Source organism: Agelaius phoeniceus, chromosome 1 (genome assembly GCF_051311805.1).
Source record: "Agelaius phoeniceus isolate bAgePho1 chromosome 1, bAgePho1.hap1, whole genome shotgun sequence".
Taxonomy (NCBI): domain Eukaryota; kingdom Metazoa; phylum Chordata; class Aves; order Passeriformes; family Icteridae; genus Agelaius; species Agelaius phoeniceus.
Genome location: NC_135265.1, coordinates 37,681,006 through 37,702,926, shown reverse-complemented (window position 1 = coordinate 37,702,926; position 21,921 = coordinate 37,681,006). Strand labels below are relative to the sequence as shown.

The 21,921-nt window shown below is 34.6% G+C and overlaps 1 protein-coding gene across 1 annotated transcript in view; it reads right to left on the bottom strand.

The window, feature by feature from the left end:
- The window catches only part of KCNH8 (potassium voltage-gated channel subfamily H member 8), a 177,065-nt gene that overhangs the window by 67,238 nt on the left and 87,906 nt on the right, over positions 1–21,921 (bottom strand). The window contains exons 5-7 of the mRNA XM_054635368.2: positions 21,562–21,802; positions 6,356–6,513; positions 973–1,180 (exon numbers count right to left, since the gene is read on the bottom strand). Coding sequence (XP_054491343.2) covers positions 973–1,180; positions 6,356–6,513; positions 21,562–21,802 — 607 coding nt within the window. The remainder of the gene's footprint in view (positions 1–972; positions 1,181–6,355; positions 6,514–21,561; positions 21,803–21,921) is intronic.

Here is a 21,921-nt window from a genome sequence, read left to right as displayed (position 1 = left end):
CCTATTGGAAAACTAGAAACACATATTTCCTGAACTTTCTTCTTTTTCTCTTCCTGACCCAGCTTCCTCACTTCTCTGAGGTTAAACACTTTTCTATGATTGTTATTTTTCCCTCATATTTATCATAATTAGGTGATGTTTAGACAGATGATAATGGGGGTAAGAAAAACCATCTAAAGAATCTAAAGGAGATAAAAATAGGGCAATCTGCAGTTTGAATGCATATCACTGAGCTTTTGGTCACAGGTGTTTGCATTATTTTCCCCACACCAAATATTTTTTCTCTTGGGGAACTGTTTCACCTTTAGGTAAACTTTGTTTATGGAAGATGTTTCATTACAAAAAATGAAAAGCTTGAAAGCTGAAGAGTTGATGTAGAACATGCAGATCACAATGAAGGATGGGATAGAAACTAAAGATTGGACCAAAACTGAGCATTCCATTGATGAATATGATAAACATTGATAAACATCTGCTCTGAAAAATCTAAGCCTGCAGATCTCCTAAACAGTAATTTCAAAGGAAGTTTTTAACTTGAACACATTTCAGGGCCTATTGGTTTCAATGCATAGGAAGAAATAATCTGCACACTTGAGGGAATGTTTTGGCTGATGAATTTTCCTAATTTGCAAAACCAGGATGAGTTGTCTAATCTATTCTTTTACGCAGTCTGTCTAGTCATTTCCTATACAGATCCTGAATTTTCCCAACTTTGAATCACTCTTAAAAATCTAAAATTATCTTGTATTTTTTCCAACTGATTTTTATTTTAACCCTCTTCTTCAGATTGATCAGAAATTCAGACACTGCCAGTGTCTTCCTTGTCTGTACAAACAGCACTAAATAATGGTAGAAGATTGATCAAAACATGAAATTTTGAGTGAGTTATACACGCCTTTTTATATATTTACACACATTTATGGATATATATACTTGTGCATGTATATGTCCATGCAGGAAGGAAGAACTTACCTATGTCCCAAGTAAGGGGGTTGTTCTGCTCCATCTCCCTTTTCCCTATGACATACCAGATGCAGGCCATCCAGTGAGCAAGCAAGGCAAACATGGACATGAGGAGCGTGAGGACGATTGTGCTGTGCTGGGAGTAGCGATCCAGCTTCTGCAGGAGGCGCAGCAGCCGCAGGAGCCGCACGGTTTTCAGAAGGTGGACAAGGGAAACCTGGGAGAACGGGGAGAGAAAAGCACTAGTCAGCACCCAAGCAGCTTGGCAGCAGCTTACTTCTATCACACAGTTCTCTTGTTTCAAGAAAGGAAATTCTAAAGGTCTATGGAATGTTGCCCGCTCTTCACGCAGCTGCACATCTGACTGGACTAAATCTTAAGAGAGCAGAGAACAGCAAAGAAGATGTTTAAAAAAAGTGTGAAATTTTGATGTGTAAATACACAATTACTATTTCTGATATAAACCAAGCAAACTTGAAATACTAGGAGATCTTTCATGTTATCTTTTTTTCATGAAGTTTTCCTCCAGATTTATCTTAAAAATTTGTGTTTGTGAAAAATTGATTCTTCCCACCTCTAGAAGAGAAACACAATTGTCAAACTGACCAAAGATCATTTGATTGCAATATGAAACCACAAAATAAGTATCTCCAGGCACACAATGATTTTCAGCTTCAGCTAACAGCAGACCTAATTTAACTGTGTATGAGATGAAACCAGCCTATAATTTTGCATGGAAAAAAATTTTGCACGGAAGAGGCAATAACAAATATCAGATATTTTGCAGAACAATAAAGCAGGGAAGTTAGAGAAGGCCAGATTTTTTTCTTGAGATTTAACCCTGTGTTAAATCACACACCCTGTGGTCCCTGTTTAACAGGGACCTGGGCATATTTTACTGCTCTGCACTAAGTAGTAGTCCAAAAAAGCTTTCATTAAAACTTCTAATACTGCTTCTTAAATTCCTTAACTAAAATATTTTTGCCTTTCAAGTTTATGTGGCAAAAGCAGCACCTAATCTGCTCAGCACCCTAAGTATACAGTAGTTTATGAGGTTTATGGCTCTGGCTTTTGAGGAGTTCCAGCATAAAGCAAACAGTCTCTGGATGACCCCAGCCCTTCCAGAGCATCCTGCAATTGACATCTATACCATATTGTGCACAGCCCACAGTTTTGCTGTGAATGTACTTGGCTTGTGCTTCAGCTGTTGGGCAAACAGAGTTAGCAAACATATACAGATTAGGATCCAAACAGTTTCAATGTATTCGTCTCAGATTAAATAGCCATAATTTTTACTAACAGTAAACTTTTTTTTTTTTGCTTCCTCCATTAATGAGACAGTAGGATTAAGGCCTGCTTGATACAGGATACCCACATCAGCTGGAAAAGTAACATTAGACTTGATGTGTCTTGTCACAGCATTCCCAGAGCTCTCCCAAAAGCAAATCTAAAAACACAGCTCAATCAATATCCTTTTGCTTTTGCTAATCCAGAATATCCTGATGCTCAGCCTTTCTGTTACCAAAGATAACAATCTGAAATCTAAATTTTATGGTGTGCATTCACCAACAGCTAGATCTGAGGTGACTGACATATTTTGTAACATGAGGTGTTTTTGATTTTTTCAAAGATTTAACAACTCATTGATTATATTCCACTCTCAGGAATTAAGTATGTGAGAAACCTGTAAAGAAGACAATAATGAATCTACAAGCATTTTTTTTTTTTTTGCCACTACAGTTTTGTTAGTGCATAAGTAATTCTCCCATGAGCCTCTTCAAAGGGCAATATTTGCAGCCCATTATTTAATGTGGTTTTTTTTTTTTCTCAAGAACCTTTACATTTTTTTCATGTACATAGAAAGGAAAAAACCAAAATCAACAAAAAATATGGCATTTTTCAAAAAACATTGTTAAAATAAGGTCTGACATTTGAACACACAAATATTTACAAGGTCGTTTCTTGCACTTCATTTCTATGTCATTCTCCATCTACAGTGCCAGAGAATTAGTTATGTCTGTGGCCTTAAGCCCAAGAATATCTGCAAATCTAGGGCAGAAGGCTGCAAAATACTTGAAGTAATTGCCGGGTTTATATTATTACAATCATGTAGCTTTAATTTATAGATATTCTTTAACTGCCATGAAACTGTACCAACCGCCTCTGTTTCAGTGGTAATTAATTTCACAAAGTCTCCTTTTCTTCTCTCTCATCAGCTTGTTTGAATCAAACATGGTTCTGTTGCACTTATAACATAAATGCACTTAAACATAAATTCATGACTGTCTCTTCAAGGTGTAGCAGTAACATACAAACATTTGTATAGTGTCTATTTATGTAATGATTGTATATGTGCTATGGCCTACACATTGGAGCCTTCATCTTCCCATGGGAGCCTATGTTGTAGAACATCACAATTAAATAATGATAGCTTTGGTGAAATTATTTCATTCTTTTTTTAAGATTCCTACAAACAAGAAATTGCAAAAGGACTGTTATAATTCTGTGTGTCCTGCCAGTTATCAGTCTTCCCTAAATTCTGACCATTTTTGTTAAGCTACAAAGACATGAATCATATATCATAATATTCTTTTTAATGTGGAAGCAGGTTTCATTTTAAGGCCTAAGGACTGCCCCATTTCAAAATCATTTCTTCATAAAATTGAACACAGATGTAATTAATCATGTATTATTGCACTGAATTTTCTCATTAGTCATGCCAAATGCTCCTCTGGTATTGTGCCCAATATGTCATTGAAAGATCTAAAATGCCGGCAGGCAGCTTCTTTTTCTATGTCACAAATTTAGGAAGACAAAATAAGGAGTCAGCACTCATACTTGTGCCATGAAAGATTTTTCTTTGCCCACAGATATAAAATCATCAAAATTTTCCATTTTGTTAATCGTTTTAGACTATCTGGGTTAACCTTTTTCTGTCAAAAGGACAGGGACAGAATTTTATTTGAGACTAACACAAACTCAATCAGCATAGTCCTGAGAACTACTGACAACAAATAAAGTTGCTACAAACCAATGATGAAGTTCTCTGCTTGGAAGAATCATCTCCTACACAAAAAATGAATTAATGAAGAAATGGGATATACATTTTAAGAAATGACTGGTGGGAGAGATTTTAATAATTTTTTGTCCACCTGGTTATTTGCTTTGACTCAAATAATGATACTATTGCCCTAAAACCATTGATAGCTCCTCAAAAAGGAGCAATTCAATCATTATAACTAGGGCTTAATGGCCTGATTTTTATGGCAACATCTGAAAACACATTCCCCTATATTAAGAGAACCTTTATGTCAGATGAACAAAGGGATGGAAGGAGCTTGGCAGGCACTGAGGATAGGCAGGAATGTGCCTGTGGTCTCAGATCTCCCAAGAGTCCCTGATTTTAATGTTAGGGCAGAATCCAGGTAAGGTGTAAAGGCAGTAGAGCCAACTCATACAGTTTAACTTTTGTTTCTTTCAAAATATATACAAAACCAGCAAACGACTCTGCAGCATTTACATGCACTCTGGCTCCATCAATCTCCAGCCTGGGTGTGACATATCTGTGCCATACATACACAGGTATGTATGGCACTATACCTATGGCTTGCAGAATTTAGAGCGTCCCTAAAGGCTTGGCCCTTGTGCCGGGGCCTGAGCAGCAAAGGGGTGAGATGCTCCCTGATGCCCCTTCTCACCGTTCTGTTGAGGCAACATCTGAAAGTCGATGAAGTGAAAATCTGAGAACAGACATGAGGAAAGGGCTTATTAAATCATGAAGTCTGGAAACAGTGTAGTGTGATTAACACCTCCCCCTGTTTTGAGGCAGCTGATAAGTCATTGTTATCTTGAGGTTTATATTAACAGTTGCCAAGTCTTGTCACGACAGGAGATATGATACAGTAAGGCACTGTGTTCCCATCAAGGAATCATACAGAGGTCTCATTAAGGGAAAAAGCTTAAAAGTACGACAGGAGATGTGTATTAATCATATTACGACAGCATTTTTAAAAACGTGACATTTTAATTGTAAAAATCATCATTGGATAGTACTTTCTTTTCCAGAATTAAGTACAGAAATCTTATCAGTCCTTCCACTGGGGACAAAAATTCGTTTTCAGGTTTTTTTAATTTTTTCTTTGACTGCAAAAGTAAACATGGTTAACTTAATGAAAGTCATTAATAGAAATTAAGCCGACATTATTATGCTGGCTGTTTGGTTGGAGTGCAAGGGATAAACTGAGATAGTAATGTGTTGAAATAGATTACCCACTTCTTATAAGGAAACAGTGAACAATGTGAAACTAACTATCAGGTTCTAAAAAGCATCTTCACTAGCATTAGATTGATGGTTCTTTATGTAATGAATGACATGAAAAGGGAGTTCATTGAAGGAAATGATACTAAATTATAAAATCAAGCATGACACCTTGTATGGGAATCTTCCTGGCTAGTTCTTTTCTATGTGTGTTGGGGTGTTTTTTGGTATGTGTTTATCCTATCATCTCTGTACTTGTCTGTAACTCACTTGTAATGAAATTGAGATTGACTGCATCTGTTTATGAAAGATGAAAATTACAGGAATTAGAAAGTGGACAGCTGATAACCTTAGTTTTTTATGACCAAAATCCACAAAATTAAGAAACATCTGCTGATATTTTTTTCAAAACCTAAACTTTTTGATTCAGAGGGTGCATTTCTGGGGGGGTGTTGTTTGCTTGTTTGCTTATTGCAATTTTGCTTTGTAGATCCCTACTCTACAAAATCCAATAGGGCTAGCAGAATAAAAACCTTTGTCTTAGCATAAGTAAGCCTACACAAATATAATCCATCATGATTGTGACATCACCTAATTTTAGAACAAACATTTTCAAAGCAGATTAAGCTTTTTGTCATTACATTCCTAAAAACAAAAAGAGTTTAAACCAAAGTCAAAGTGACAATTGTAAACAATACATGTTAGAACATACAAAAACTTGGTAATCATGCTGTAATTTTTTTCATGAAAATTCCCACAAGTAAAGAGAAAGAGGATTCCTGACTAAATAAACATGCTGATCATAATAATGATTTACTTTACCACAGTAAAAGTGTATGAGTCTTGAAAAATTAAGGACTGAATTTATGCACCATAAGAGAGCAAAAGTCATAGCAAACTGTATTTGAGTAAAGTAATTAGACATGAAGCTAACATAGATGCAACTGTTTACCAAGTAAAGATAATTGAATTAAAAATTGGTAGATCCAGGGTGAAAATATACCACAAAGCTGTAAAAGACACCTAGGTGTTTTAGTTAATTCAGTTTCAGTCTCCAGATCTGGGGAAAAAAACCCACATCAACGAACCCCTCTTGAAAAAAGAGAACAATTGAGAAGGCAAGTTAGTACTTACCACAGTGACGTTGAAAGCATAAAGAAGATCAAAAGGAAGTGCAGCAATTAAGTCAATGATAAACCACGTAGTCACATAGTGGATACAAATAGATCTTGCTTCAAATATCACTTGGCCAGACTTGCTGACATATGTTGTTCGGAAATTTAAAATAATATCTGCTTGACAAAGAATGAACAGAATCAGAGACAGTGATTTCTTAATTCCTGGGCACAGCACCAGGAATTCAGAATAATGCTGTTTGGTTTTCTTCTGCATCATAAATACCAGATGAATATTCTAACATAGAAGCAAAAAAAACCATGGTAGTAAGAGATGTACATACACAGAGTTAAACCAATGAATGCATTATTCTTTTCAAGGAATAAACAAAATGTCTAAAACATTTATCACTCCCTGATTTAAAAGGGTGTTTGAATTAAAAACCAACATCCACACACATTGATCTTTAAACTGTACAAATATTGCTATTTTGCTAAATGAAAAAAAAAAGGATATTATTTTTGTCCATAAAATTTACTCACATTTTTTTAAAATAAAAAATCATTAATTGTTTTATTTAAAAATGTGATTTCAGCTCTTTTAGTGATAGCTACTTATCACAGATGATGAATGTCATCCTCAAGGATAACCATTTTTTTAGCAACTGAAAAATGCTGAACACACTTGAATAAAAGGTTTTTTGGGCTATGGTGGAGATCACAAAAGTTATATGAATTGCTTGGTGACTTGTATATTTTGTATGCTCCCATCTAACATTCCAGGATGCATGTCTTTCAGTATGAGATGTACTTTTGACGCGTCTTGCCAAAACACATTAGCACTCGAAAAAACCTCAGGTCTTGACAACAAAGTCTCAATTATTTTCATGTCCTACAAGACAAAGACTATAATCTTTCCTCAAGCTATGCACCCTGTTTCTACTAATATTAGTGAGAACTACTCATGTAACTTTTACAGAGTCAGAAAAGAATGCAGCCAACCATTAAGGCTGGTGTTTTACAGCAAGATAGCTTTAGGGGAATAAAAGAGATTGATTTGCATTTCTCCCTAGAAGTTCTTTAGGTAGGCTACACTAAGACAATCTTTTTCCTCCCCACTGGGGCCAAAAGAGAACAAGACAGAGGTTCAGCACACAGAGAAAATCATGCTGGATCACTCCTTTGGGGTATCAGAAAAGATTCATTTAGGATAAATTTTGATCAAATCCCAAGTTCTAATTCTCTGGGTCTGCAGAATAATAATTTGCCAGGTTTCACTAGTAGAAAATTTTTATGCTGTCTTCTGCAGCTGGAAGCTAGACAGCCTGCTATGATTATTTGTCGTACTGGTTAACCTGTACTTTGCTCACAATAAACCTACACTATTTCCAACACTTTGACCTTGGCTTCTACCTCCCTTTGACCTAGTAGAGTCAATTAATGAAATTCCTAAATTAATGAAATCTTTGATGAATTTCTCAGTTTTTGGGCACAGAATCAATTGATTCTGCATTTTTTTTTTTAGGATTTAGTGCAAAACCATAACACAAAGTGACCTAGACACACATTGGCAGATATCTGGTTCATGGACTGAGGTCTTGCAGGTTATAACTGGTTTGTGGTTTAAGAATGTTTTCCTTCAACCAGGTCCTCAGGCTGAAGAGAACATATAAGTGAAATCAGAGATATAATGATTTAGATTACCTCATGAAGTAGTCTCATTCCTGCATTCTTAAAGCTACAAAAATGTTATGAAATTTTCAATAATACAGCTAAGATGGGAATATAGCATAATTTCACATGGTTCATAATGAGCAAGGCAGTGAGTTTAACTCCACAGGTGCTTTTTAGAGACAGTTGGTTACCAGCCACATTTCAAGATCAGTATGGCAACACTGGTCACATACAGAACACCTTCATGAAGATTTGTTTCATAGAGAGAAGAAAGATAAAGATATTTGCACCACTAGTATTTTGAAACTGCTCATTCTCATTTGTGTCACAAACTCCAAGTTGTAGTTATCAAAGTCAGAAAAAGTATTTGCTTATTTATTGCCCATTAGTGTCTGTGAAACCACTAAAACTTTAACAGAAAAGGAGATAAATTCTTGCTTTAAATATAAGTACATCCAGTACACCAAAGGCTTATCAATGTGTATATGCAATTCACTGTTCAAGATTGAGGAGATTAGAGGTTTTTCTGCACTGCACACTTTTCTGCTGTCCTATCAAGGCAATTTAGGGCAACAGCCCCAGATAATAGCTGTATTCAAAAAAAAGAAAAAGATATATATATAGGAAATCTTAAGTGCTTCTTTCTGCATCCAGTTTATTAGATAAAAGTCCAGAGTGTGGGAAGTAAGAGTGACCCATCTTGTATTACTTAGCAACTTTCTGAGCTATACTTGGGTATAAACAGTTTCTTCATCTGAGCAATCTTATTTACAGCTTAACTGCTGTGCTAAAGTACTTACTGAGATATCTGTAAGGGAAAACACAAGAAACGGACTCCTGAGGCCAGAAACTTCTAAGAGCACAAGAAAATCTTTAACACAAATTTAGAAATGACCATATCTTCTGAGGGATTGCATTATTCTAGGAATTATATATTCCACATTTTGGGGGGGATTTCTGTTAAGAAAGTGAAGATTTTTTTTAAATAAATGTTTTCTTATCACTAATAATTTCTTTACTAATGTAAAAATAGAAAATAGCAATGCATTATTTAATGTTTTAGAAATTGTTTGTTAATCTTATTGTGCAGCAGCTTCTACAAACTGATGACAATTGAAAGAACAATCTGAAATTCAACATAAACATCAATAATGTAAAGCTTTGGAGATTCCCGATAACTTAAGAGCTTCAAAACTAATGGTTTTCTCTAGTGTTGAGTTTGTTCCAAATGCTCTCAGATGAAGTGAATTTTAATAATTTCCTACAACATGAAGGGCAACAATTTTAAGTTTGCACCTGTAAGCAAGGCAAGAGGGACATTTAATCTCTGAGCTGATTCTTAAATCATATATGAAGTGACTCCAATATATTTGGATAATTAGTGGGTTAAAATTTTTCTACAAGAGATACATCTGAATATCTTTAAGTATGCTTAAAGATATTCACAAAGATGTTCAAGGGTAAAGAAATTCACACTATCTTTTCACACTATCTTTAAGTATGCTCTAACAACAACTTCAGTCTGTGCAAACTTCATATTTAAAGCTGTGTTTGATTGTTTCAAACTGGGACAAAGACTGCAATATCTCTTCTGCTTCAGCACCTCTCACCAAACATCAATAACAAAGATTATGACTAAAGAAAAAAGAAATCTGAATTTATTTTATTTCAATTTTTTAAAATTTGAGATAGGAAAGGATGATTTTAACTGGTCTTGTGAGCCACACATCATATGCTCTGGAAAGCAAAACAGAGCATTTAAATAATGTCTCTGCCATGAAAAATGTCTCTTTGTAATGATGTCTCTGACATCATTACAAAGTTGCCTAAAACTAAAGCAGGAGGAACAGCAGAAAATATCAAACTGCTTAACTCATTACACCTGTCTTGAAGCACAGCACATGATATCTAAAATATCTAAAATACCATATTTTTCTTGATGTAGAGAGGGAAAAAAGAGTGAAACACCTTCCTTTGAAAAAATTTGAGTTCTTATTTTGTTACATAATTCAATTTCAGTTCAATTCTGAAAAAAAGTCAGGATTCAAGAAAATTAAAGCTCAGTATAGAGTCTAGACCACCCTACTGACTTTAAGAAAAGTCCTTAAATAATGTTTAACCACATGGCCTTTTCCACAAGACTTATACTATGTTCAACACACACGCACATTGTGTTAACAAACACCAATGTGTCCTAAGCCAGCCTCGATCTCCTCCTTCCCCACTCATTTATGCACTCACTGCTGTGTGTGAACCTTGAACAAAGAGGGTCAGCCTTCCAAGCAGTGAGGGGCATTTTTTGTCTGCTGAACACAAAGGTAAATTTGACCTGAAAGCACTCAACAGGAAGGAGCCAAGATCTCCAATTTCAGAGGCTTGGAACTAGGAATCACATCACCCTTGCACATTGTCTAGGAAAATGGGCTTCTGCTCCACACACCTTCTGATCACAGTTCCCGGCTGATGCAATAACTTTCCACTTTTTGAGTCCTGTTCTTCTGAGTCCCCTTTCTCTCTACCCTGCAGATTGATCACCTTTCCATACCAACCCAATACAACACAGACCTGAAGCCCCTTCAGGCACTAAGTCCTTAAGATGCATGCAGAGATAATAAACAGTGAATTTGTGAAACCATGACTGTGATTTTTCTCCTGGTTGGATCCCATGGCAAATTAGCTCCATCTGCATGGATTCTCTCAGTCTTTTATTTCCACTACTGGTGGACACACATCCCTTAAAAAAAAATCTTGTAATAAATGCGATATCTCTAAAACTCATGCAAGATTATAGACAATGCATTTTTATATAAAAAAAAAACCAACAGCTTTTTCAGCCATGAAACGAATTTAAAATTGTAATCTATATACAGTTGTAGTTCCTGATTTATTTATATATTTTACTCCCATTAAGCTCTTAGACATTATTCACACCAATAAACACCAGAACACAGGGACCATTATCCCCCAAATATCTTCCAAGTTTGTAATTATCATGTCTACATGGGTCTTTGATATTTTCATTCCAAATACATGATAAATTCCAATAACATTCCAATAACATGATATAACTGGAAAGGTCTTAACAATTATTTCCTTATTTGAGCATTCTAATGGCTTTTACATGCCTATTGGTGACTATTTTCTTTTTCACAAGCTTCCAGTGTGAAATCCACACCCTAGCAATGCTTGATTCCTAAGAAAGGGCAACTTATTTCATAGCTAGGCATAAAAAAGCTGGGAAGTCTAAGCAAGCTCATAAGGTTTTGAAACTGGTGACCTCTTTTGGATTAAAGCTCTACATGACATGCTACATCCTTGACCGAGTTGCCTCTTTCTAGATTTCTACTATACAACACATTCACACACAGACACATTTATGTGGTGAATAGTAGGAAAACACCAATTGAAGCTGGTGTTCAACAAAGGGAAAAACATTATGTTAAAAAAATTATGTTAAAAAATGGAGGTTCTACTTAGGGTGCAATGCAGATTAGTTTCCTAAATGATATAAATGGAACAAAAGCCACAAACTGATAGCCATCAAGCTAACCCATTAATCATTAAGATGTTTTCCCTTGTAAAATTTTAAAAGTGCAATATGTGTTTCGTGGAATCTCAATTTCTAATCCCTGTTAAAAAAATAGTTATCTGGAGGCCAGCTGAGCCACTTTATCCATAAACAGGATTATTTTACCTGAAGCAGCTAATTTCCCTGTGAAAACATTTTTTTTCTCCCTTTAGGCTTGATTGTTTAAAAATAAATCCTGCTGGGATTAAACATATGATCAAGTTATAGCAGAATAACATTTCAGGATTAGGCAGGTGATTCAATAACTGCCCATGACATAGTCTTAAATTTCAGAAAATGCAATGTAATATACCTCAGTTTAACTGTCTTTCACTGGGAGCTAAATGAGATTAAATGAGATTAAAACCCCTGTGCCTTTAGGGCAAGTGGCATACATATAAGCTGTGATGTTTCGTTAGACTGCAGCCATTCAAACCTGTATTGAAAACTAGACGATTTAGGTATGTTAAGCCCACTGATTTTCAGAGAAGACAGTTTTCTACATTATCTCCCTCTTCTAGATGGTATGACTGACTCATCTCTAATTTCTTGTATTTTTTTTCACTTTCCTTTAAGTGATTTTACATTGGTTGTCCTTGGCTAGTAATACTTTCCCCAAAGTCCAGGCTCTTTCATGTATCTGATTGTTTTAGCAAATTTTATTTAAGGATACAAGGATAATGATATTAGAATCTGGCCAGAGAGCTTTTAAGAAAGTTTCCAGGAAATGTTTGTGCCATATTGTTTGAAGAACAATTTATCTGTCCCTTTATAAACTCTCATTTTTTTTATTTTACTGCTGAGATAAACATTCCTAGTAAATTGCCTAGGAACAATTTATTCAAATGGAAGCGTGATTTTTCAGTTCAATATCTTCCTTGCAGACATTTATAACCACAATTAGCTTGATGATTTTCTTTCATAGGCTGACATGATCAGGTGAGGGAGTTGGAATTGGGTTTATGTAGGAAAAGAAAGCAATGGTCATCTTATACCATTGTGTAAGAGCTTGAGCCACTATGAAATCAAATAAAGCTTAAAAGAAAAAAAGGGCACAGCCAAGGTTAAGTGCCAATAAACTAAGCACTAAAATGTAGAAAGTTTACGTAATAGTTATATAAAATATAATAAAATACATATTATATAAATAATATAATCAAAATTATGTCTTATTAAAAGCCTATTGAAGCTGGTGGAGGAACAGTATTTTTTCCTTCTTTTTTAGGAAGTTATATCAAATGGTGAACAGATATAAAGTAACAACCAATATAAACTATAGAAAATTTGTAATGAAGACCTAAACCTGTTTGAGCAAGAGAAAGAAATCACTGGTGCCCATAATGAAGGAAAAATACAGTTTTAGGAAAGAAACACTAATAGCAAACTTGAGTTCCTTTGTAAATAGTAAGGATAATGATAAATAGTTTCATGACATTACAAGAAAAGCTAATAATAATCTCACAGAAAATCCAGATGTGTTCAATACGTCTTATATACTTCTTATCTAATTTTGGAATGAAGCAGCAAAGCAAGGTTGTGTCATATCAGATGATAAATTACAATCCAGTGTGCCCAAAGTAAGAGTCAGGAGGTAGCAATAGTTTAAAAACCAAACACTTAAGGAGATGTCACTTCTGCAGGTTGATGAAAAAAACCTCCAAAAATAGAAATATGTGGTTTACAAGCCATAAGTAAATAGAGTTATGGATTCTTTAAGGTCTTTGAAGAAGAGTTGATGACCTTCAGGAAAACATGCTTTATCCGAATACAGTTTCTTTAATACATGGCTTAAATATGACAGCTTCTATTTAAGACTCAACTAGATGGTAAAAATTTCTAGTTCTTGCCAGAATCTTTTAGAACTGGAAGATCATACGAAACTACATACAACTGAAGTCTCAGGTACATTGTGTTGATGAGTAAGTGAGAAAGAAGAAGTTGGACCAAATTATATACCGCTGGAACATAAAGAAATTAAGTATCCCAAGATAACGATGTCTAGATCCTAATGGACTTGGTATATAAAATGGAATATCAAGACCCATCATTGTACCACAAGGATAGTGTTTTGTTAAGTAGGAAAATTTGTTCTCTTCCACTGCTTAAACAGAAAAAAAAAATCATCTCATTGAGGAGCACTATCATTCAAGAAAATTATGGAAAAGGATTAGAATTAGTCCTTAAGCAACTGTACATTTAAAAATGTAAAATATGGCTATCAAGTATACCTCTCCCTCCTATTTTCCTTTGGGTGCAACCCCAAATATAATTTTCTCCTGGTCACTAGCACTTGAGAATATTGTGCAAACAACCCCATTTAGTTTGTGTGGGCAGTCAGAATCTGAAAAACACACTTAAGAGCCACATTACACCTCCATTGAAAGCAGCTCTTTTTTAGAAGTCTTGTGGCTTTAGCTGGATGACTAGAGTTCAGATGAACAGCAGGAACATGGTTAAAAACTACAAATTCTTAAAATCTTTACCACAATTCACATGATATTATGTAACATGATGGACTTCTGAATAAGAGATTTCTGCTAGCATGGAGTAACTATAATTCAGAGTTTTTGCTGTTAAAGTCACAATTGAATACACTGAACTGTTTTACCAGGCAAACTTCTCCAGTGAGAAGAGTTTATTTACCATTTGACACCAAGTTGCTTATCACTGAGGAGTACATGAGGAGTGGCACAGTCCCCGTCCTAAGGCTGTGCTATGATGTATGTTCTAAGCCTTGAATCATTCAAGTTTGTCAAGTAAACAACATTTTCAGTGATATTAATGGAAGAAAATTCATTTTTGGGTGTGATGGATCACAGCAGCACTGACTCCCAAAATTCATCTGTAACTGACAGTCTGATTTGCTCTTCCTTACTATTTGTTCTTACAGTGGAAAGTAATGTGATATTGAAGTTACATCCAAGTGGAAATACTGTTTTTCTTGGGTAAATTACCCATTAGTATATATAAAAAAAGAAATCTGAAGGCATCTTCTGAGTGGGTATTTTTATAACAAAAGTCACTCCCTCCAGAAGGACATGGTCAGTAATATAATGCACTACCATGATATGTTCTATCAAACTCCATACTTTGGCTGCTGTAGACATCAATGATCAGTAGCCCAATGTCAAGAGAGGGGGGTCATTTCTTTTACCTGCTTCTTTGATTTTTAGCCTTTGAGGTTTGTCCTTTTTAGTTGCTTTCTTTGACTATGAGGGTGCCTAACTGTGATTAGCTAATCTCAGTCCCATAGTAGCTGACACACCAGAAAATCATCACATATCATGACCATTATAATAACACACTAAACTGGAAAGACTTTTTTTCTTATATACTATGCTGTATCTTTTGAAAACAGACTCAATCCCTGAACATATTGAATAGCTAAAATATGTTTTATTGACTTTTCTACAAAGAAAGACTTTGGAGTCTTGAAAGAAAAGAAAAAGACTTGAAATATTTCTGAAAAATGAACTGTTAGCTCTGCTTTGAAAAGAAGCTAGTAGATGTGACTGCAGAAGTGTGAAAATTTCTTCATGGGCAATTTTCTAAATAGAACCTGCAGAAATATAGCAGAAAGAAGTAATTCCAAAGAGTGGAAAAACATCAATCACATGATATAGCTTTTCACTAAATTCACTCTATGTAAAGACATGGGTGTTGGGTATTTCATGAACAGATTTTCCTTCACACAAATATTGCAGCAAACAAAGCAGAGATCAAATAAGTAAAATATTCAGTGGGAAGTGGCATAATTGCTTCATTCATTTCCAATTTTTGACCAGTTCCAAGGGAAAACCTGAAATATTTTTCTCAGACTTACTCCATGCAGTTTGACAGCAATTTACATAGATAATAGCCATAAATCATACCAAAAATAGGGAAAAAAAGACCACATGCTAATTCAGAAAAAGTGCGGTAAACTATTAAGCATCAAATAATTTCCATGGAAATTACCTAGATTAGATTACCTAGAAAAGATTTAAAGACTTTTATCTTATTGAAAAATACAATATTGTATTATCACTGTTGTACAGGATAGTAAATGAAAAATACAACTTTTGTCTGATTGTAGCTCTAATAAAGAGGAGTTAGTAGAGGCAATACAAGTAGAATTTTCAGGGTGCCTCCATTACCATAACACTTACCTGCATCTACCTGACGATACAGAAATACTTCCATCGAATAATCACTTGTGGCTTGCACTTTTCTCCTTTAGGTGGAGGTTGATGTTTTTGTGCTTGGAAACAGCATCTTGTGTGCAGACAAGCATCTCTTGTCCTTACAAGTATCCAAGGAAGGTTATTGGAAAGATTTTTAACATTATAGTGGTCTTGCCTACCTGACTTTGATGTTTTGAGGGAGAATCTTTAAGAAACTTACTACTGTTTTTCAGCATAAATATTTTGCACTGTTTTTTCACATTACTAGGCAATCCATAGAGCATGAACATTTTCTTATGACCTTCTCTGTCAAATATTAGGTGTATCAACAATGTGACTCTCTCTATTTACATGCTCTGTTCATATGCATTCATGATGAGACCATTTGTTGCTTAGAAATAAATTCCCAGAGATAATTTCAAACCACTCCCTTGGTCCTTTCCTGAATTTTAAACTATTCCAACCTGAAACCACACCTTCAAAATTTAAAGACACTGCTATTTCCTTTCAAATGCAGAAGTTTTCTTAGATGTGTCCCCCAGACACAGAAATTGTTGATGAAATGACCTTCTGTGCACTTGCAAAGATAGGAAATGATAATCATTATAATAATGAATAAGAAGATGAGAGAAAAAAGAAAACAAGCCTTCCATTTTAAAGTGATCTAATAAAATTTATAGCATTTAATACTTTCTTATTCCGATGAATTTCATTCAACATCTTATTTTCAGTACAATATGTATACTTGAATTACTGTGTAAGTCATGAATGATTATATTAATTTCTACGAGGTTTATGCCATAGTTTTAAGTCTCTACATATTAAACATGTGAGATTCAAGGACTTCATATGGTTTAAAACAGTTTTTGAAAGATTTTGAGTCATTTACATTTGTGATAGATAGTAATGGCCACACAAGTCCCCTTAGTCTACATTGTCATGCCACGCAAATCAGAGCTTTAGCGCTGTTAAACATACTGCTTTGAAAACATAAATTGCTGATAAAACACTTTGTTAAATAAAATGTAGTGGGACAGAGAGAAATATACATACAAATAGAGGAAATCTTAGTGTAAATCAATTTTTTCTCTTGAAATTGTAAACCACAGATCAAGTCTTGAGATGCCAGTTTGTGTGTGGAGAGTGGAGGAAGGGATGGGTATAGATTTTTTTCCCCCACAGGTGGCAAAGTAATATATTGCAGTAAAATCACTTAAAATAACTCTCCAGTCTGTTCATAAAAAGTATAATTTTATAGCCATAATTAGTATCCAGTGTTTGTCTCCACTACAAACTAAATGATCCACAAATAGAAAATTGAGCTCTTCTCTCTATAGTTATTCTTCTCTCTATAGTTATTCCACCTTAGATACAAAATACTCAAACCATTTTATTCTTATTCAACAAATAATGCATTACCATTACCCAGAAAGCCTATGCATATTTTCACTGAACCATTGCACTGATCTCAACTCCTTTTGAAGGTCTCCTATTCAAATAGTCCTGTGAGTAGACAATAAAGTACTGATAATTTTTCAGATATTATTGCTTTCTTCAATCAAGATGTTCAATAAATTTAAAAACAAACAAAATGGATAAAGAAAGGCAATATCTGAAAACTGGAATGAAACTGTTGCAGAAATTAAAAACACTGCACTGGATAGTTATGGAAGAGAAACATTAAACAATTGGAAGGTTATTATTAATTAAATTGAATGAACTTGGTGAGATGTTCTCCTGCCTTTTTTTCCCCAGAAGACAGAAAACTTAAAAAATATTATTGAAAAGTAACCAAGATCCATTATGCTTCTTAGAAGTATTGCTATTCCAGGCTCCCAGACATACCTATCTAGAAATGAAAAACTCAGCTACTGTCTATGCAAATACAGGAGCATAAACTTTGAAGAAAATAGTGCAATAAAGCAAGAAATAGCCCTCACCAGATAAAATACTTCTTAGGCTATTTTTAATGAGATTTTAAAATACACTAAAGCTAACAAGATTTCTTTTCTGCACCTCTTTATGTTTTTTGAATACATAAGACAACATAAAAATCCTAAAATTAAACTAATTCTACTTTATCTTTGGTTAGAGGAAGCAAAAGATTTATTTACAGGAGAATGTTAGAGAAGGTTTGCACACAACAAAGGGAAACAGATAATGGAAGTACACTCAAATACAACATCACACAAGTTATCACAGGAAACATCAAGTGAAAAATGTAGTTTCATATGAGAAGCCCTAATTATGTTCTCCCTTCATCCTCTTCCCTGACAATGTCACAAAATGGGCTATTATTATTGTTTATCTCTGTCTGTGTTTTAGAGAACTTTAAAGGCTAAAGCAGTTACACCTCTAGTTAGATGCTTTTCTCATAAATAATTTAATTCATATCAATGCTCTTACTTGTATCACCCCAAGTCAGAAGAACACTTTCATATGTATTTTTATCATGCTTAAGCACAGGCTGACACACATCACAGAAACACAGATTAAGCTGAGTTGGAAGGACCCGCCAGGATCATCAGGTCCAGTTCCTGGCCATCCACAGAACCATCTCCGGGAGTCACACCATATGCCCAAGAATATACTCAGTCTTGGGTAACACAGCTAAAAACCAAGACCTTGTCAAGTCCAAATGAGTGCTTATGCAAACCATGCTCATAAAAGGGATATTGCTCCATCTTCTCACAAATATGAATAAAATCAAAGTAGATAGACTCTATTTCTTCAATCCATGACTATTTTGTGATACCTCAATCCATGACTACAAAGCTGTAATACAGCTGAAAATCCTATATCAGACAGATCTCCCCACTGCATTTCTGCGGCAGCAGCATCATAAGAAGAATTCCTCTCAACATTTCTCATTGACATTTCTCAGAGCACATAGATAATCCATCAAAGATGTAACAGATGCCTGGAAACTTACGCTTAAATTTAAGTATGTTGTCAATCTTACTACTTTCAATAGAGTTATACGTGTTCTGAGACACATTAATTCAACATTTTAACAGACAAGGGACCTTTGAGAGATGATCATAAACATACTATTTTCTTTAAATTCACTGCAGGGATTTAAATGCAGTATTACAATGTCCTGAAAATACTCCATAAACCTTTCCTCAGAGCTGGAGATTTAAATCAGATAATAACTCTAGAAAAAGAAAATTATTCTGGGGAAAATTGAGCTGTTATTCAAACTCTGGGGGAGGAATATCGGTATCCTACAGTACAGTGTTTCTGGTTACCAGTAACATGATTAATCAAAGTCTCTTCTAGTGTTCTATGCACATTTCTTTGAATGCATCTAGTTACAGACATAATGTGATTTCCCGGACTACAGATACAGACCTAAAAATCTAACTAGAAAATATGAAGTAAAATTTACAGAAAATCTTCTTTGCTTTATTTTTTCTTACTCAGCCATTCTATTGGTCTTTGCTTTTGACTTACTGATAGAAAGACTCCATATTTCCAGCAAAATATATAACCAGAAAAGTAACACTGAGCATTTCACCATCCTTCATGTTTTGAATGAATACTACATCAGATAAATCAGTTAGATAAAGATTATACTCTCTTGTGCTTATATTCAAATAAACACATTTATAACACAAATCAGTTATTTATACCATTATCAAAATATTATAATCCTGAGTCTACTCTTTTTGTATAGTCACCCAGGTACATCAGTGGGTCTATTTGATTTAGTATTCTTAAAGTTACATTAACCTGTGACTGATAAGAGTCACAACCTCACTCTTTACACAAGACATCAAGGATGATCCTTGATCGGCATTGCAGAATGCAAGCTTCTTACTGCAGTGCTTGAGAATCTTTGAATGTGAATTGTTTGAATTAATGTGAAAGAGTCCACCAAGATCTAATAGTGAACATAAAATAGACATTTAGACCTTAAGTCTAATGACAAAACAATGACCAAAGGAGGAAACAAATATTTATTCATCACAATATCTGATTCTTCCATCAGCCATATCGTCTACCAGTCTTACTGTCTACAATAAAGCTGACAGAGAAAAGGAATAAACTTTTCAAAAATTTTATAAGAAAATATCCTGAGTTATTTTAAGTGTTTATGGTGTTTCAATTTTCTTTAGTTCTGGAGAAGATTGTAATGTTGCTTTTAATGTTTGAGCTAAGCTGTATTTTTTCACAAAAAAATAAGGAAGATTAAAATGGAAAGAAGCTTCAAACCTGAAAATTATTTTCTTGGTTTTTTTGTTCTCTTTCTGTCTTAGATTGTAAATGCAAGATGTGGCCAGGGGTGTGTATTCTATTGCCATCTGTCAGAACCAAGTGAGGGAGATTTTTTTTTAATCTCTTCCACAACCAACCCTCCCTCCAGGCAGATGTCTTCTGTTAACGGGCCATTGAGTCTCACTGCATGACTGATAAAATTACATCATCCCATTATGAGAAGTTCCACCCAGAGGGAGGAGCCAAGCATTCCTACCTGGATATAATTTGAGATTTAGAACACCACAGTCAGCCTTTTCCACTGGATTCCCAGAGGAAGACCAGGCCCATCTACACCACCAATGGACCATCAGAGGAAAATTACAGCCTTCTACAGGATCACTGCTTCAACAAAACCATGCCTATCACTCCAGGAGGACTGAAGCCACCATTTAAAGGGACTGCTGCCAACACCCTGACCAACAGGGTGTCAGTTCATATTCTAACTCTGTCAATGTTGTTTTGTATTACTGCATTTTAACTTTTAGTTTTATTTTTCCTTTTATTTTTCCTAATAAATAGGAAAAATAAAAGTTTTTCCTACTCTCATATCTTTACCTGAGAGCCCCTTAATTACAAAATTATAATTTGGAGGGAGGGAGTTTCCATTTCCCATTTCAAGAGAGGCTCCTGCCTTCATTAGCAGACACCTGTCTTTTCAAACCAAGACACTTTCTCTCTCAGAACCCATCTGAACCCTTTTCATGTTCAAGAAAGACATCCCCAACTTGGCTTATTTCTTAGAAATGATAGCTTCTGTTGCAAGTAGCAACAGATCTGAGCTCTGGTTTGTCAGTGTGACAGCACTGAGTGATATTACAACACTAAAATCTTGGGGAAAAATCTGTTTGACTCTATTCAGGGATTCTTTTCAATCTTCAGAAATAAATTGAAAAAATATACCACCAAAAAAACCCAAAACATTTCTTTGGTACAAAGACATTATTAGATATGACCTTGTCTCCTTTTTGATTCTTAAGAGATATAAGAATTAAATGGATCACAGATATAAAAAGTTTAGAGAATGTATCAGATGACCAAACCTCTCAAATTCCATCCCAGTTATCATATAATACAGCAATATAGTATATATAGTAATATAGCATTTTGATATTATACATGTGTGTTATTGTAGTATGAGTTTAAATTTTACATTGATATTTAAAAAAATCTATTCAGCTTGTAGTCCATGACTTTTCTAAGTGTGAAATAAAAAAATTAGCCACAGATTGAGAACAAAACTGTAGCAATTCTAGGGCACATCCCTATACTGGGAAGGTTTGAGGCATCTCCAAGGTGAAACAAGGGGTTTCAATCTTCCTTGAAATCAAAAGTCCCTTTAGAGTAACAGCAGGACTACCCAAATCAATCTAAAGTTAAAAAAAAATAAAAAAGTGTGATCTAAAGTTCAGATAAAATATCAAGACATACAGCTAAAATTGATTTTCTTTAAAGTCATGAAAGGGACGATTATTTCCTTTTCTAAAATATTATTAATTCTGTGAAAATCCTAAATGTCAGAAAAGAGATCCCAAACAACAATCCCTAGACAAATCTTACCGATGATAAAGAGAATTTCCACTGCAATGTCACTGACAGTTGTGCTTCGAGTTGTAGACAGCTCATCATGGCCAATAAAGGAAACATTGTAAGGTACAGTCACAGCAACATAAAACGTTGCCAGTAAAATAAGCCAGTCCCAGCCAGCTTTAAAAGTGCTAAAATGCAGCAATATGAATTTGGATTTTTTTGCATCTGAAACTTTGTATTCTGGAAATGCTGGTTTATCTACGAAAACATTCTGAAAAAGAGAGAAAAAAGTTAAATGAGACAAAACAATTATTTGATTACACAGAAGCATTTCTTGCAATGGAGTCCTTAAGTAGTTGATGTTTTTGTAAAAAAACATAATAATAACAT